General features: G+C 40.2%; 1 protein-coding gene across 7 annotated transcripts in view; it reads right to left on the bottom strand.

Annotated features, from left to right (window-relative positions):
* ANKS1B (ankyrin repeat and sterile alpha motif domain containing 1B) overlaps positions 1-19,268 on the bottom strand; it is a 455,171-nt gene that overhangs the window by 25,072 nt on the left and 410,831 nt on the right. For 4 of the 7 annotated variants that reach the window (XM_026865589.1, XM_026865606.1, XM_026865580.1 and 1 more), the window contains 2 exons: positions 4,365-4,493; positions 161-232 (listed from right to left, as the gene is read on the bottom strand). In XM_026865589.1, the coding sequence (XP_026721390.1) occupies positions 161-232; positions 4,365-4,493 (201 nt within the window). Of the gene's footprint in view, positions 1-160; positions 233-4,364; positions 4,494-10,376; positions 10,452-19,268 lie in introns of all 7 variants that reach the window. The other 3 variants (XM_026865597.1, XM_026865571.1, XM_026865562.1) reach the window with 2 other exon arrangements.

Raw genomic sequence — 19,268 nt, 5'->3', positions numbered from 1 at the left:
AGAACAAACTTCCTACTGAATACCAATGTAAATGCAAGAGCAATGGAAAACAAATAGGTAACATAACATTATAAAAGCTTTTGGGCACAGTACAAATAATCACAACTTGATATTATTTAATATTATGATAATAGAGAAAAGAGTAAGTTTACTAACTTACCCTCATCTTTGCACATGCATCCTGTGTTGACTCTGTGCCTCTTAACTCTTTTACCAGCATAGAACCTAAATACTAAAATAAAAATCCATTAAACTTAACTTAAATTCCAAAATAGACAAACATCTGCAGAAATGCAGTAAAAATACCTAAACCCCCATAGTGGTAGCAGTCAATATATTTATTCAGGTTTTTTTAGTCTGCATTTCTCTGATAAATCATTTAAACCAGTGTGCTAATCAGCTTATGAAACAGGAATGCACAGCAACAAGTGTATTGAATTGGATGGAGCCCTTTGAAACAATATCTGAAAGTCTTCTAGCTTATCACCTTAGTCACTCAAACAATAAACAAATACTATAGATTCCATCTTTAAAAAGCCATTTGATTAAAGAATGGAGAATCTGCTTTTTTTAGCTGCCATCTGCCAAACTCATGTTCCTATGTGTGCAATTGTGTGGACATGAAGGCCAGCAGCGATGTTAACCTCTGTGTACTGTCAATCTGTAACTAATTTATGTGCAAATAGTAGAGCCCAGCATCAGCAAACAGAGAAAATAAATCTGAACTGAAAACTAGTTTAAACTATAATTTCTTTCTAAGAAAAGGCCAACCCTGGAATATTATTTTGAAGCCTTTACTGATCTGAAGGAGGGCTGGGTGAGAGGAAGCAGCAGGGTGCTGGTGCTGGGTCCTGGCTCAGCTCACTGAAAGCCACAGTGCTCACAGAGGAGCCTGCTCATCTCCAAGGATACACAGGGCAGCGAGTGCCTCACTGACACATCTCCTTCCCCATCTGCCTCTTCCTCACAATGTCATTTGCTGGCATGTGCAGTTTGAGCCCTCCTGCACCCTGGCAGCAGGCTCTGGTCCTCTGGATTTGTTCCTCTGCAGACTCAGTATCTCTACACCATGCCTAAATGGTGTTGCTCCTCCAGGTCTGGAGCTGGCTGCATCATCCCTGCCATTCTGACCTAGCAGCAAGTAGTCTTGTTATGGCTAACAGGGCTGTGTGAGAACCACACTCTGCATTTCTCCTATAGAAGCTACAGGCACATGCATCTGTGGATGTGCACATGTTCATACAGCTTTGTGCAAACAGGATGTTTCTGTATTTCTATATGGTGTCACATGTAAGTCTGGCTTAACTGGGGAAAGAGGACAGCAAGCCACCCCTTTTCTTCTCCTACCCAGGCACAGAGATGTCTCTCTGCATTCTCACTGAAGGGCAATGCCATGGCTTCTTGTAAGTCTTTGGTCCTAAGTGAGCAACACAGAAGCTGAAGAGAAGTCATGCCACTGGTGGGAACAGGGTAGGTAGCTGCAGAGGGAGAGAAAGCACTGTGGGCAGGAGCTTCTTCCCAGAGGATGCTGTAGCCCATTACTGCTGACTCCTTTCACTCTACCACACTGACTCCCCTTGGAAACACTCTAAGCTGACCCAACCAGATAATGAACCAGCTTCATCTTAATAAGAAGCTATAAAAAAATTTCAGTTACAGCTGAACGCAAGCTGGAACTGAAGAGAAAGTGTACTGGTTCAACTCTCTGGTCTCCTGATCTAAACTGAGAGATTTTCTTTAAAGCCTTTAGTTCACACTGTGTACTGCAGAAGTCTCTGCAAGAAAATGCATAAATATTTCAATGTAGACAGTAGCCAACATGGTAATTACTGAGAAACACTTTAGAGGGCATTATAAATGGAAGGGTGCACAACACCAACACTACCAGAGAAGCACAAGCAGAAAGAAATGAATGAAGGGCATGCCTGGAGGACTGCAGATGTTAAAGATTCATAAAGCAAGCAGCTGTGCGTCCAGCTGGGGGCTCAATGGTGACATGAATAGGGCTTTGGGCATTAATTTGATGGGACGGCTTGATATCACCCTTGCAGAAGAATGACAAATATAAAGCAAACTCTGAAATTAGAAAATTAAACAAAAGCATATTGAGCTAAACCTTATCTTTCTCTGGATCCTGCTGTCTGACACCTTTGGTATTCTTAGCCTTCTCTCAGAAGGATGCAATTAATGCCTTCAATTTTAAATTTTTGTTCTGTTTTGTTTTTTTATAGACTATGGCACAACAAATTGGTATTCCCTTGAAAGCTTGCCTTGGTCAGGCATCAGGGAAAAAAAGCAGTGCTTTTGAGCTTATGGCAGAAGAAGAGCCAGAAAGAGGCAGGCAGCTCTTCTCCCATCTGCACAGCTGCAAAAAGTCTCAGTTGCAGGCATTCAGAAATGCTTCCCAGGGTGGACTGCAGAATAGACAAACAAATCACAGAGGCACTGTCCAAATTTAGTTGTCAGATAAATACAAAATTATAGGAAGGAATTCTGTTTTCCTTTGACTTCTACTTTTGGAAATATTCCTTTTCAAAGACCCAGAGCATGTGGGAGAAACACAGAGGACATCCAACAGTTCAACTGAGCGATGCGGCATACAATGAAAACTGCCCCCGTTATAATTTCCAAGCCAGGGTTTTAATCCCTAAGGCTGAGGTCATTACATCTCAGGGAGTTGAGACAGTGCAGTGATGCATGATCCTTAAGAAAGGCAGATGTTTACTTAATCAGCAATAACATGGATATTTTGATTTGGCGATTCCTTAATCACCAATAACTTGGATATTCCTGGTGATCCCAACTCTAATGATGCCCAAGCCTTCCAACCAACTACAGAGGTTACATCTGATTATGAATTTACTGCTGGATCAAGTAATGAGATAGAAGGCACTCTTGAGATACACCTGTTCACTTTACTGAAAACTATGGAAATATTTAAAGAACTAAGTCACAAAGCTTCCTTTTCAATTTGAGGTGCTGCACCGAAGGAGAGCAAGACTGAGAGCAGGCGAGCAGGACCCTGATTGTGACTTGCAGAGGAAGGCAGAGATTCTAATTACTGTCTAGGGACAACCACTGCATTCATGGCAATTTCTACTTCATGAAAGTCTGATGGAAGATGCAGATGCGCTCCAGCAAGACAGGCCTGTACACCCCTTCTGACCCTTCTCCATGTGAACCAGGCTCTGTCTCACTTGCATTTAGTCTCTAACTCCTATCTTTCCAGATATACTTTAAATCAGGTTCAACAGCTCCCAACTCTCCCTCAAAACGCTCCAGTGTTCGCTGAACAGAGCATTATCCTAAAAAGCACTAAGGATCCAAGCTTCTTCAGGTGAAGAGGATGTAAAACCCATGCCCTGGACAAGTGGTTAACCCTCAACTATTATGCAATTACTGAGCTCCTTTTCTTTGTAAAATAAGTCAACTTTGCTTCATTAGGTGGCCACCTCCAAAGAGGCCACAGTGGTCTGGGAAGCACTTTCAGCAACTTTCAAAGTGTTTTCCAGCAGAGTTGGAAGGGGAAATGTGAATTTAAATAGGCGGGCTGAGGCACCTCTCCATCTCCATAAAAGCACCAGCCACTCTGCCCTGTTAACAGGGAACTCAAGAATTCAGAAAATGGTTTTTATTTTAAAAAACAAAGTCTTCCAATATGACTTTCTATACTTCGCGATATCTTCCTCTCTTTCACAAGCATTTATACCAGCCAGAGAATACTAACCAACTTTAGCTGTAGAGGGAAGCTCTGTCTCTCCAGGGATGGGATCAGCTACAGCTATCCAGAGTTAAAAATAAATATGCCCTAGTCTGAAGGAACTGACTCTTACTGGTACTACAAGTAGTCATCAGTTTGGGAGAGGTTTGAACGTGCCATTGTCCCATGGATGGCAAACACTGCTTCAGGACCCTGATGATCTACATCTTCCCTAGTTCCCTTCCCCCAAAACAGGTGTATAAAACTCAGGCAAGGCAATATTTTAACTACTGTGAACACAACATTAAGGTAGGCATGAGAATCTCATGTTTTATTACTTTTCTGTAAGTACTAGACAGGGATTTGTAACAGATGAGAAGTTGGGGTGTTTGCCTTCACTGTCACTTCTACAACACTTAGCCACTTATTCATGCTGTCATTTCTCTAACACTTGCTACATGGACTGCAATATATCACAAAATTCAGAGCAAAAAGTACTGTGCATCCTTGTTTCTCATTTATTACACTTACATTATTTCAGAAGTGGCCTGTCTCATCAAAAGTCACTGAAAAAAAATTATAACTGAAAAAACCCAACAGCCTATCAAAATCTAAGATTAATATATCTTCACCAAAACAAACCACTAAATTTATCAACACTTACAAATGCTTTATAATCGCATGACTGGAAGATGAGTTTCTCTGGATGATGTTGCCAATATTGTACAGGTGTTGATGCTGTGGCTTCATTTGGAGGTCGCAAGGTAATTGAAGGCTCTCCCCAGTCTCCTGTCTGAAAATCACAGTTGTTGAAGATGTAAGAGAAGTTGCAGGCAAATTTGCTATAAAGTAGCTCCACTGTTGTGCTCAATTAACAATAATTTATTTTCTACACATAGAGCAATGTTACTAAAATAAGGGAATACAACTTCTACAACTTTTTTCATTATTTAGTTTATAATCCAAAGTCATCTACTGTAGTGTTTAATGAGGCTTTAATTAAATCTATTTGCTTTGAGAATAAAATCATTAGGCATCGGAAATATTCCTTAAAAATACCTGTTTACAATACATATATGAAGATGAGAGCACTTGAAAAAAATCATGAGATGTACAAAAATGCCGTTCACAAATTCCACTGTGTTTTACAAGCTTTTCTACACAGTTAGTAAGTCTTCCACTATCCACCACACATAACTGATAACTACCTTTCCTAAATGGCTAAATAACTGAGACTTTGCTTTGATCTCAAGACTTATTAATCATTCTTCAAACATATAAGGCATTCTTTAATCTCTTTATGAATATTTACTTTGATCACCTTTTCTTGATGTCTCATTGTAGAGTTACTAACATTGCCCTTCCACATTCATCATTCTTATTGATATAGAAGATTGCCTTCCTGAGCTGTCATCTCCCCTCTTTCCTCAAAGCCCTCAGAGAACATGGGTAGGACTGCAGTTCGCTGACAAATCCCTCTTCTCCCTTCCAAAAAGAGCCAACACAGGCATCGGTACAGGAATGCCCCCAGCATGGCAGTACTGGTCTAGGTCTCACTTGCCATTGTGTGTTTTTGGACAGGGCTTTATTTGACCTGGACTGACCTCTGGGCCCTTTGGGGCATCTTTATGAGTTTATTAATTTTTTAACTGTGATCTCTCTGACTTCTGGTTCACATGTGCCCATGCTGCCCATGTCCTCAACACCTGGGATGCTACCAAACCAGCATCAGCTCACTTTAACTGAAAATGACCCAGGGATGAAGTCCTTCTCCTCTTCCCAAGCCCTCTTCCCTATGTCACCAGCCCCATTTCTCCTCTACCCTATCTGGTCTGGTCTGGTCTGTCTCTGAATTCTCCTCTCCTACCCACTGTCTTTTGGGTATCAGATTTCTCCTTCCTGATCCTCATTCCTCCCCTTCTTGTTCTCTCTCAAACTATTTTACCTTCTCCTATACGATTATTTCAATTTGGATTACGCTACTTCTTTCTTTACCTGCACTTATCTCTGTGTATTTTCTATGCATATCATAATGCTAAAATATGTGTTGAAACTGGCAAGGAATTGTCATCAGCATTTCACACAGAATATGGCTAGAAGTTAGGACTTTTAAAGCAAAAAGAAGTTAAGCATCAAAAGCACATGAAAAAATTCTTATTGAAGACATTCAGAAGTCTGGCAAACTATCACATCCTACTAATTAAATCAAGACAGAGTAAACAAAACAAGTAAAGTACATCATTTTCATGTGTCACAAAATAATGAAATGACACACATTTGCACAACTCTGCAATGGAAAGCAAGAGATAAATCTGGAACTATCAACATTACCCTGCCAATATGGTAACTTCAAGCAAGTGAGCATCATAAAACAAGTCAAACCTAGTTAATGTTGGCACTAGTATCACATTTACATATTATACAGTGTAGTTATTTCTGTTTTGCCTAGTTAAGTTGCCTATATGCTATGGATGTAACTTCAACCTCAGATTTTGAAAGGAAAGTAGCAGGAGCAATTGCTCCCATTTTTGGCCTTCTGTATCCACAGAAATGAATCTTCTGACCACTAATGTATAAAAACATTCTATCATATTTAATCTGAAGTGGGAACTTGATTTCTTTAAGAAGCAATTCTCTTTATAAAATAATGTTTAACTCATATTTCAAGGGGCAAGGATCTGCATCCTTATTAGCAAAGCCTGTATTTGACTACAAGAGAAGATGGATTGCACCCATCTAAATTCTCAGTGTGCTCAACTGTCTCTTACGAACTGTTCATTCAAGGCCATAGCTAACAAACGACTTGAAATAGTCCGTTTTCTTAAACTAATAAAAATACACTTTGCATGTTCCATGTAAGGAAGCAGATTTCAGGAGGTACATCCTATCCATTTAGCAAAAGGTTATCACGATGAAAAAGGAGTTAATCCAGGACTGAGAGGTTATAAAAGTACATCTTTTGACCATCGGTTGTTCCACTGAGGAGGCACAGGGACGGCCATGAGGTAGGACCAGAATTTCTATGGAACAAATGACCCTGGGGAACACTCCAAACCCTTTTGTTGCACTGGTCTGCAGGTGACTTTCCTTGCATGCAGAAAATGGGCAGTACTGACAAATTAAGCTAGGTATATGAAGAGTGAAATGAGTGCATCATTTTACAGTTTGACCCCCTTTACATGAAAGATATTAAAACCATGGAGGTAGTATTGTTTCTGTCTGTAAATGAAGGACAGTAACAAGAGGAGCAGTGACTACCTCTCCATATAAAGGAGTTAGGAAGCAATAGCCATGAGGAAATGAGAAACAATCTTTAACCAGGCTAATAAAACTAGACACTTTAGAGAGGGATTGTGTGGACACCATTCATTTGTATCCATTAATTGCTCTATAAATATATACAATCATCCTAGTACTTGCTCCTTTCGAATTAGACAAAACAGAATTGATAGGATTGTTGTAGGATGATCTAAACATGTAATACAGCTGAGGTTAAGGGAAGGCAGAGATACAGGATTTCTGCTGTTCCTAACAGACCACTGCACCTGAAGACCTTTCATGTATTTCAGTGTGTCTTGTACAGCAAGCAGCTACTAAGAAAAGCTGTATAAAGCTGAATATCATAGGTATAGATTATTATGATGGCTGAAGAAGGCATGTTTGTATAACTGTACTGGGTCTGGCTGAACTGGAAATGGTTTCCCCTACAGCAGCCCTCACGGTGCTGTGTTTTATGCTGGGAGCTGGCAGGGTGTTGATAGCACCCTGGTGTTGTGGCTGCTGCTGAGCAGGGCTTACACAGCACCAAGGCTCTTGCCGACATTTCCCCCCGCAGTGAGACGGGGTGGGCAAGATCTTGGGAGGGGACACAGCCAGGACAGCTGACCCGAACTGACCAAAGGGATATTCCAGACCATGTGACGTCTGCTCAGTACAAAGCTGGGAGAAAGGAGGAAGGGGGTGGGGTCACCCTTGGTCCTCCGAGGCAACCACTACGCGTATTGGAGCCCTGCTCCTGAGAAGGCCCGACATCGCCTGTCCATGGGAAGGAGACAGTAAATCTGTTTTGGTTTTTTGCTTCTGTGCACGGACCTTTGCTTCGCTTTGCTTATATTAAAACTGCTTTTGTTTTACCCACAAGGGTTGGTCTATCTTATTTTCTTTCCCCTCTTTGCCCTGTTGAGAAAAAAAGGGGAAGGGGGGGAAAGTGATAGAGCGACTTGGTGGGTACCTGGCATTTAGCCAAGATCAAACCACCAGAATAGCCATGAAATTTTCTTTTGTAACTGTATCATAAGTGTTTTTTAATATTCAGCAGAAGTGGTTTCTGGTCTCCTTTCCTTTTGTTTCTCAGATTTTTTTCCTTCTCCTTAGATTTTTTAACCATACTATTGCTAGTATTCATTACCTATTTAGACTGAGTTATAAAGTTTTAACAGGGTAGTCTCCAAAGCCCAGATCCATGAAGATGTTTAGAAGTGTAATTCCTATTACATACTCCCAAGCAATTTATTTTCCTTTTTGTTTATTGTTTGTTTGTTTGTTTGTTTGTTTAAGGGAAGAAAGGCTTTTAAATAAAATTTAGACAGCTAAATACTTCCATAAATCTCGGCCTAAAACCCTCTATAGGGAGAAAAGGAGCTCCTCAGCTGACTGACTCTAGTCAGATACTGAAATTCTGAGATTTAGGATGTAACGATGACAATTAACTTCAAGTCAAATACAAAGTAGGTATATCTCTGACCTAGAGAAGAGTTGAAATGACAAGTCTCAAGTCTGGGGTAGAAAAATATGAATTACGAGCAGTTCTAAATCTGAGGAATTGGTGTGGAACAACTCAGGGCTTTCATAAGCACCTAAACCACTTTTAGGCAGTATAGAAATGTTTGTAAATTGGCATGCAGGCCTAACTATGATGTTTGATTTAATTTTTAAAAATAGAGATGATAGGATAAGGATTTTCTGGTTTAAATATTTAATTTGCAATTATAACAAATAATCAAACATTTAAGCTTATGTATTTTTTATGACACAATATACGTATGGAATTTTTATCTCTCTGATGAAGTAGAAAGGCAAGAGATAATTTAGTCCTCATCTAACCTTACAACTCATCAGACAGCTGTGCAATTTATCACGTGGTTTTTGCTGTACTGCCTGTGTTTTAGTATTCTAACCTCCCCATGCCTTTAACCAGTGCTTTTCCTCTCTCTGACTCGGTCACCTTCAGGAAGATTTTTTTGCTCCACATTTTGCAGATAAAGAATTTACAATCACAAAATGGTCTCAAGTCAGGTGCCAGAGTGGTAAAGGTTCAATCCTTTTATAGCCTTAAAGACTAATATCTCTTGTTATTGCAGTGCTTCATAACCCTGAAAATGGGCAGATGTGCTCTAGAAAGATGTGCATCTAGAAAGATGTGCTCAGATGCCTAATGTCAAAAAAACTACAGAAGTAGATTAGGTATTAGGTAACTTTTTTACAATCGTTGCACATTCTTCCATGTCATCCCATTCTCTGAGAACTGTATTTGACTCACATTAAAAGCACCTGGATGCAGAGGTAGTCACAGGTAAGGAGTAATCTCAGTATGACTTCTATAAAATCTAACACCTGCCGCATCTTTTTATAAAAATGTCAAGTTAAAATCCTTCCATGCTGAAGGTGAAAAAAAAAAAAAAAAAAAAAGGCTGGTTTTGAGCGGCTTGAATATAGTAATTTTTAACAATTTTTTACATTTTATAACTTTTCACCTATTAAAGCCCTATGCCTAGTTATGGTAATGTACATTAGTCACCATGACAACAATAAATTGGAGCACACATAGATATAACACTTCTGGCTGAAAAATTAATTATTTTTTCCCTGTAGGATTTTTAATGTTCTGTGGACCAGCCAAACCCTCATTGTTTGCTTACATTTTAATTCCTAGAGTGAAAGAATTTTTTTTTAGCTCCTTATATCTTTGGCTTTTGAAATAATGGAAATAGGTTTGTGGTACACTTACATTTTAAAAGCTTCTAAAGCTCAGTAAACAAAATGTCCCCTCTCTGGCAGAAATGCTCCAAGGAGGCAGCTATATGACAAAAATCAGGAGAAATCTACAGCTCCTCTGAAATACTATGCTTAGTGAAATCTGAACGACTGGCTGTCGTCCTTATCACACTGCAGTATGGACCACCAGGTTTGCTTTCACATGCACAGCAGATATGACTCTGTCACAGAAATGATGAAAATTCCAAGCACCATCAGCATTACCTCTAATTCCCCAAAAGTGCCTCTACAAGCACAGTGTGCTCCCCAGCTAGGCAAAGCCTTATAGATTAACAGGAAAGGAAGCACAACACATTGTGGGGGTGAAACTGTGCAAACTGAGCTGTTTACACGGTTTCTCACTTTGGAAAAGTGAGCAAACAAAAACATCAGGAAGTCAAAGCTCCTCCCGAGTGAGACTGCTGCTGGCAATCCCCCCACGTCCTGTATGTACACCATACAGCCAACAGATGCTAACCACATGGCACGATACACGAATGTGCGCACACATAATCCCAAAAGAGGGCGGACAAGTTACAAACTCTTTCTGTCATTTCAGCAACATGACATCCGTAGATAACACCATGGCAACAGACTGTACATCCATAGAGTGACAACATAGCCATTTATCACTGTATCTTACATTATGAACCTGATGGATCGATGAGAAAGGATATCCTGCATTCTGGTTGGTCCAGATCTCACAGACAGAGGACTGCTAATATAAACAGAAAACTACATCTCATCTTGTAAATATTAATGCACCACAACTGCCAAAAGGCAAGAATAATTAAGAAAAGGCTTGCAATAACATTAAAGAAGGAAGTAAAACAGCTGTTAAAAGTAATTTTTTGTTTATTTGCTGATTAAATATTTTTGGACTGTCTGGAAGGAAACGTAGCTTATTCAGACTTTAGACAAGGTTTCAAACTGTGAGCACAAGAAAACAATTTAGTCACAAGTGCTGGTGATGTAAAGAGATAAAGTTATGCAGCATAAACAGAAAATGCAGAGAGCAGAAGAAAAATTGGTTACTTTCAGTTTTTGGCAGGAAAGAAGTTTGAAGTCAACAACCCAATTAAGTTTTGAGATTTGAATCTCTCTCTGTTGGAGACTTTCACAGGGAGAGAGGAAGGGGAAAATCTGGCAATAGAACAGGAAAAATACATTTTCTTTGTAACAATTACCAGAAAAGAATGCACTGCAATTAAGTGAGGCAGCCCACCATCTCCTTCCAACAACAGTTCCTTTGCATACAAAGATACAGATAATATTACCTTTGGTATTGACCATGACCCTGCTGTGTAAATGAAAGGTTTCAGTCTACCTTCTATAGGTACAGTGTACCTATTTCATAGATAGTCTGTAGTAACAAAGCAAGGTAAGCATACTGTAGCATCTCTAGCAGAAGCAACAGAAGTAGGCAAGCACAGCATTCACCAGCATCTTTTACATATTTCCTTGTGTGGACACTCATCAAGAAAGCATCTGTGGCACCTCAGCAAAAGCTAAGATAACACTTTACAGTAGCCAAGCAACTAAAACAAAGCATCAGACATAGGCCCGCAGTATCTTTGGCAGGCAGCAACAAAAGGCAATAAACACGCATGAAAAAATGCAACTACAGCATCCAGAATAGATAGCAATTAATGTATCAGTACTTTAACAACAGCAAGAATGTGTATTGCTGGTTCCTGGCAGCAGCAGCAGCAGGAATTTAGCACCAATGCTCAAAACAACCCAAAAAAAGTGCAACTCTTCTTAGAAATATGGCTCTTGCTCTTACCTTTTGTAGCCTGAAACCTGGCTGGTGACAGACTAGGTAATTGCTTCCTGTTACTGTCAGGGCAGGCTGGCATCCTCTGGACTGACTATGGAGCACTGCCAGACAGGCTGGTGGCTGCCTACTGTTAATTGTCTCTTATTTCCTTCATAAACTTGAAATGCAAGTGCACACATCCCTTCCTCCCGCTTCAGTAATTCTTAAGCTTTCCTGTATCTGGTTAATTTCTTCTCCCTCATCTAGTTTTCAAAGTTAGTTGCTTCTCCTTCGTGATGCGCGGGGCTCTACATTTTGACAGCATTAGCTAATAGGAACTTTAGCTTTGTTTCACTGTCTTCTACTCATCCTCTGCAACTTGCTACAAAATAGTCCTCCATGTGATGGATGCACACTGTCAGTGCAAGGCCAGTAGTAAACACCACTCCAGCTGGTCTGTTGGACATTAGAATTGGGACATTTCACTAGTTGGCACTAATGACCTTTTTTTTTTCTGTGTGTCAAGCAAACTGAATTCTGGATGGTCCAGCCATGCCCGTCACTGTGATGCCTACATTTTTTTTTTGCCTGGAAGGATTCCTGAATGAGAATCCATGGCAGGAGGTTGTGCCTCAGTTTTTCAAGAGAAGGGTAAAAGAGAAGGCATTTCCATGCCAGATACAGCATGCTCAAGCATCTGGTAATCAAGAAAACATACTGAAGTGCTATTTAAACACACTCGCTGAGGTCCTGAACGGAGCTAAGTAAGGCAGTATGGTACTGTACGCTAACAGACGTCAAAGATTTAGAGGATCTAGGCTTAAGCTAAATCATCCTTAAATACAGGTGACTTGATTTATTAAGTCAATAATAAATCAAGCAGATTATCAGAGACTGAGAATTTCCCATGACTGCATGAATGCCCAGTCAGAAGGGCAGCAGTGCAAAACCCATTGCTCAGTTCTGCATTCATTAATGTTTGAATGACTAAGGTACTGAAATGCAGTACAGAAATAACATTAATTTTATGGAAGGTAATAAATTCAAATTCAGAAACCAAGCTTTTCCTTGCACCACTGTAAAAATATTTAGCATTTGCTATATAAATATTTTATGTCTTCAAAGTTCTGAATTTTTTTAATGAATTATGAAAAACCCCAGGAGAAATACTTAAAGTTGCATACCCCTGTGCTGAAGAGGAAGGAACCAAGGAAAGGAAAAAGGTCAAGTGAGCATCTGAGACTAGAAAATAGACAGTAGGAGGAAGAATTGGGCTTATGGTTCAAACACTCAGAATTTTCAGCTCCCAAAACATATGCCCTCAAAAAAAGGGAAAATAATTCTGTCTGTGCATGCACTTCCATCATAATAAACACAAATATACTTGGGTACTTAATACCATTGACACAGAGGTTCTGTGAAAAAGAGAGATTAACAAAGAACATTTTCCTAATATGGTAAAGAACCAAAAATAGCATCAGCTATTGCTGATGTATCAAACATGCCATTTGCTTCTTCTTCCCAAAAGATAAATGCATATTAGTAACATCGCAACAAGACTCTGCTATCATGACATCACTTTTGTGATAGCTATAGATGTCCCACACATGAAAGATTTCCCCATCTAGTCACCATGGGACACAACTCTGACGGGCAGGAGGGGCAAAGGAAGGGGGAAAGGGAATGACCTGCTCTACAAAGCTTCTGCCATCTGCTACCCATGATATGGGTGCCTGGTTAATGGTGTGAGAGGGAGGGAGGGAAGTGAGGCTCTGTGTTACCTGCTCTCCACTCCCCCATCTCCCTTCCCTTCCCAGCAACTACAGTTCTGACATGGACTCCTAGTCACTTTATAATTGCCTTTTAAAATAATTGTTTAAGAATCTTTTCACTTCTCCTGTTTATTTAACTTAACCTACTTGATTTCAAGAAAACACATTCATATAAGAAACAGTATTTGTTATTGTTCTTGCTTCCTTCGTGAAGAAGACAATAGGGCATAATTACTTCAGACACCTGTTGTGAGGTCAGTAGCCAATCATGTTACAAAGTGTTTTGCACCTTTGCACAGTCTTTCTAATTAGTCATATTTACTGGAAAAACTGTAGGACAGGACATATACAAGTCTTCGATATTGAGGGTTATGCTGGAGACAACTTAGTGTTTCATAAGGTGAACAAAATTACCTAAAAAGAACTTACGTTAGGTTTCCTCCCTATAGACAGGGAAGACTTGGTTGATAATCTGAAAACAGAAAGTAACTGTACTGAAAGTGATCACAAACCACTAAGATTGATCATGGAAATTATATACTTTCTAAGGAGAAGAAATGAGGAAAGCAACAGAAAAAAATACCTGGACAGCATATGCAGAAGGAACAAAAGCTAAGTGGAAGGTGGTTTTGATGTATTCAGACCAGTTTAAGAAACTTAATTGATAGCATTTTAGGAGACATCACAGATTTACCTGAACCAGGAGCAATTATCCTCAGAAAGTCATAGAAGACACTACAGAAAACTCACAGAGGACACAGAAAGGACCAGAGAAGGGCCAAAAGAATATTTAAGATGGGAGAAAAGGAAGATTCAGAAAGTTATAGCCAGTCTAATGGGAGGGACCAGTAAGTTACTAGAAAAGTTGTTTAAAAATCCAGTCACCATCCTCTGGTCCTTGTGATCTATGAGACATTTTGATATTGCTCCTGGAATAAACCTGAAATAAACAGGAATATGTGCATGTGTGTGTGTATATCTGTATCTATGTATATATTAATTAGGATAACAAAGAAAAAGCATAATATTGGCTGTCATGTTACTTGACAGAGCTTTTATGGACCAAGAAAAATTCAAGAAGTTTATAATAAGGCTGCTCAGTATAAATCATCTCAGATCAAATTTCCTTCCTTTGTTAGAAAACTGGCTAACTAAATCCGCAGCATCAAGGAGAAGACCAGCAGGACTTGGACACTGATGGTGCAACTCCTGATGTAGTAACACAACATTCACCATACACAAACTATCTTCAGTCAAAATGCAGTGGTTGCACAAGAAGTTGAAATTCACATTTAGAGAATAATTATTGGTATTGAAGCACTAGCGGACCTGAACACACCAAGGAAACCTGCTATGACCTGCTCTGTGGCTTGGAGGAGAGCTCAGGCTCTCTGGGAAGGATCCAGAAGTGAGGGACTTTCCAGAACAGGGTAAGAACTCAAAATGGATTTGATGAACTACAGAAATCATTTGGATGAAATTCACTACGACAAGAATATTATTTGCAAAAGGAAGATTAGATACATAAATAAAATAGCAAATAAATTAGGAGAGTGATCTAACAGGGAGGTGGGGAGAGGAGACAGATTTGGAAGTTTTAGTATACTTCAAATTAAATACTTGCAAAAGAATAAGCAAACAGATAACAGGATAATTCAAGGTTGAAGGGAGCTCAAGAAGTTTCCATTCCAACCCCACAGCAAAGCAGGATCATCTGTGAGATGAAAACAGGTTGCTCAGGGCTTCATCCAATGAGGTCTTGAAAACCTCCAAGGACAGAGATTGAACAGCTTCTGTGAGCAACATGTCCCACACCTTGCCTGTCCTCCTGGGGAGGATGTTTCTCTTGTCATCCAGTCAGCACCTCTCCTCTTCCAGTTTCTGTACCTAAAGCCTCCTCATTTCCAGACATACCCAGTCCCCCAGCCTCTCCTTAGAGAGCAAGTGCTCCAGCTCCTGATCATCCTAGTGGCGCTTTGCTGAATTTTGCTCTCCTAAATAAAAAAATGAGGTATTTAATAAAAGTAGCATATTGTAACACAAGGGAAGGAACTTTTTTGCCGTATGGGGCAGCCACCAGAGAGGTCTCATATGGAGTGACATCCAGTTTTAGCCACTGCACTTCAAGAAGCATGGAGGCATACTGAAGGAATCCAGGAGAGAGTAACAACAATAAACAGAAGTCTAGAAAACACCAGAGCATGGCCCTGGTTAAGTAAACACGGACCCCCCATGGTCTACCGACCCCTCAGCTGGTCCGAGAAGTTTGTTGACTTGATCTTCTCCACTCCTCCCTGGCAAGGCTCACTCTCTCTTGCACTTCCACATCATAGAACTGGTGCACAGGGAGAAGAGGAGCTGCTGAACATAACCTCTGGGTTTACTCCCCCTTTGTCTCTCCTTCTGTGTCTCACCACAGGGCTGAGACTTGGGAAATCACTTGGGAAATCTCCTGGCGCTGCAGCCCCACTGAGGTGCAGGAGGTAAAGAGAGAAACAGCAGCAAACCCTGATCCCTCTGATGCACATTATATCTAGCAGTAACTTGCTAACTATAATTCAGTCTAGCTCCAGAAATGAGGAGAATTTTGGATCAAATCCCAGAAATATCACTCTTGGCATGGCAAACAATCTTGGAAGGTGCAACAGCTGAAAGCAACAAATGAAAATCTGATGAATGGGGCTGTCTGGCCCTTTTTGTAATTGTCACTCCAAAAAGTTTTAGGCCCGTGGGAGAGCAGTTGTGCTGTCTCAATAGATGTTACTTCCCTGAATGTTCCCAGAGCTCTGAGGAGAGCCTGTCTTACCAGCAGGAATAATCACAGATCCTCCTTCAAAAAACAAGATCTTCAAAGACAGCGAGTGAAATCTGTATTTCTTTTAGAGAAGCAGAAATTAGAAATAACACTTCTTATTAGAGTATATGTGTTTTGCATTGATATATTTCTTTAGCTTTGCCTGAAACAGTTTACATGAAGATTTCCAGAAAATCACCAGCCATCTTAGAAGGGCTTTCTTGCCAGCAGGCAGTGGGTGACAGGCATGAGCAGTGACACCACGCTCCAGGTGAGTGCACCCAGCGAGGTTTCACAAGAAGGTGCATGCCGTGGCCAGCACACCCCAGGAAGGGAGACAACCGGCCCAGGACCACAGTGAGCCTGCAAAGACTGTCCCTTCCAGCCCATGGCATGGTGAGAAGCAAAGCCTCATCTTGTGCCAAGGTCAATGTTTTAGGTCCCACACACCTCCACCTCCTGCTCCATGCAGGGCCATACTTTGCACATTTTTCTCTGATGAGAAAAGACTAATAACACAGCTGTGCTTCTCTCTCAAGCCTCCTTCATGCAAAGGCTGTCTTCTCTGATAGGCAGTTAGTTTTCATTTGATTCCAATCCAGCAATCCAGGTTCTTTCTGGGGAGGACGAACTGAGGGTCTTCCCAGTGGTTTGCTAAGGCTATGGCTGCCCTGGAGGTGCAGCTCTGCAGCCACAGCTCTGGCCCCGGCAACCCAGGGTGAGCAGCCAGTTCTCTTCTGATTGATGACTCCCCTTCTGCTGGTGCTGTCAGCTACAAGTGCTCCTCGGCTTTTTAAGCCTATCAAAGAGGATACAAACTTCTGGACAAATACCATCAATAAACATTACGAGACTGTGGTCCCTGAACATTAGGTACAGATACCTACATTTTAGCCAAAAAAAAACCCAACAACAAAAAAAGTGGGGTCTTTCAGAAGAACACATAAACTCTAAGCACAACTTCTTTCAGCAGTTCAAGAATGTAAATGTTAAATATTAAAATTCAGCTTTGACTCTGAAATATTCAGGTTTTCAATAAGAACAGTTTATTTGACAGTAGAAACTACCTCATCTACTCTATTTTTTATCCAATCTTCCTCCATTTTTCATACAACCTTTCCAATGTAGAACTTCTAGCTCACAAGGCTAAGTGTGAAAAACAATAAATTAATGAAGAACATCTGTCCTGATCTTGAAAGAACATCTGTCCCCTTCTTGGTGTAGTATTTATGGCTTTAGTTTGGATCATTTATACCAAATACAGAAGTGGCTTCCTTAATTCCATATGCTGAAGTAGCATGTAGGTATGATCCATATCCCACGACTTTATTTCTAAAATGATAGCTTCTGTAACATTCTTGAAAAAAAATGTATTTTTCTTTTCAGGCAGAAATTACTTAGAATTTTCATAATGTCTTTATCAGTTTACTTGTCCATTAAATACATAACAGTCAAGAGATTTACACATGAAAGTTTGCTGAAAGTTACAGTTCAAGATACAGCCCTCTATGGCATTAAGATCTATCTGAATTAAAAAAACAACTGTAATATCTATCCCATCCAAAAATGGATTTAGTTAAGCATTTTTCTTCTGATGTTAAATTGAAGATCTTCATAGTTCAGTCATCCTTACATACTGAAAGTAAAATGCATGTGAAAATATGAACCTTAGAGCATTTTGTTTGGATTTTACAAACTTGCCTTTAAAATGTCTTTCTGTTCATCCCCACAACATACACTATTTTATGCTTATAAAAAAATGGAAGTAAGAAACCTTAGAAATAACAACAGAATGGAAGTCTAGACAATTGTATTTTTCTCTTTATTGCTTCTTAAATCTACTAGTAAATAATTCTGTTATTTCACCAGTAATTTTAACCATTGATAAAACCCATTCTTCATTGCTTAGATAATCTCATTTTACACACCAATATTCCCCTGGGCATATTTTCCTTCATTCATCATAATCTTTTAATCCTTCCAAAGCAGAGGAGGAGACAGAAAAACAAGAAATAAAAAAATGTCATACTGTGGTTAAAAGTAAAAAAAACTAAAGGTGGGTGTCACAAGATGTTTTATTTTCAGCTTCTTCAAACTTTCAGAGTTATCTTTGCTAACTTTCAACATCCCTGTACCTCAATTTTCTTAGCTATGAAATAGAAAACATGATTTTAAACCACACAGCCCCAGAGTGCACTGGAAATATGAATGCATTAGCATCTGTGAAGTATTTGGAATATGTTATGGAGTTGGAGGTTATTATTTCATAAAGCAGCAAGATTATTACACAATTCTCCTATAAATCTGCCTTCACAAATTCTGTCTCTTTTTAATACACACTTCCTCCATTGTAGACAAAACATCTCTGGTACTAACTCCATTTAAATGACTGTTTCCTGTATATCAATCCTAATCCTGCAATGAATTATTATATCTCACAAAATTATGTTACAAGGCAGAATCCAAACAATTGGGGTAGCTTTACTTCAGACTCACTACCCAGTCATTACAATGACCTTACATTTAGATTACCTTGTGTTTTAGAAAACAAACAAAATTAGTGAGAGCCCTCAGACCATGGGAGCAAAGAACCCAGAAACGCTTTCTAAAGTCTGGGTTCAGCATCACTGGGAAAGAACTTCTGCTGACAGCCTTTGTGAATAATTTTTCCAACTCTCTGAGATCTTAAAGGATTCTCTTTCTACCATCACAGCCCACTGGGGTGCCCCCATATGGGCCATGACTAGGTTTATCCTACCAGAAAGCTTACTCTGACTCATTACCAGTTTTTTCTCCCAGAGGCAGACACAGCCTGGAGCTTTCCCCAGAACTCTAAAGAGGCACCCGCCCACCACCTCCTGAAATGACAGACCTCTCCCATCTCGGGGTGCACCACAAGTTCAGCCCTGTGGGGAAAGCGTGCGTCAGCATCAGGGTGATGCCTGACCCAGCTCTGGTTCGACAAGGATTGGTGTGGGCAGCAGCACTCCCTGCACCTCCCTGCCCGTCTGCCGTGAGGAGGATGCTTTCGGCCCTCACTCCCAGCTTGGGGCAGGGTGCAATGTTCCGAACACCACAGTGAGAGGTCTTATGGACCACGGTGGCTAAAAGCACCTATATGTCATTGGCTGGAGCAGTAAAAAGCAACAACCTTGGGGCTGGCAGTCTGGGATATGCTTGAAGCTAGTACCCCAAACCTCTGCTGTCTGG

The sequence above is a fragment of the Athene cunicularia genome (assembly GCF_003259725.1).
Source record: "Athene cunicularia isolate RWA chromosome 1 unlocalized genomic scaffold, athCun1 chr1_part2, whole genome shotgun sequence".
NCBI lineage: Eukaryota > Metazoa > Chordata > Aves > Strigiformes > Strigidae > Athene > Athene cunicularia.
Note: the sequence above shows the minus strand (reverse complement) of the source record. Positions and strands in the feature narration are given on the sequence as shown.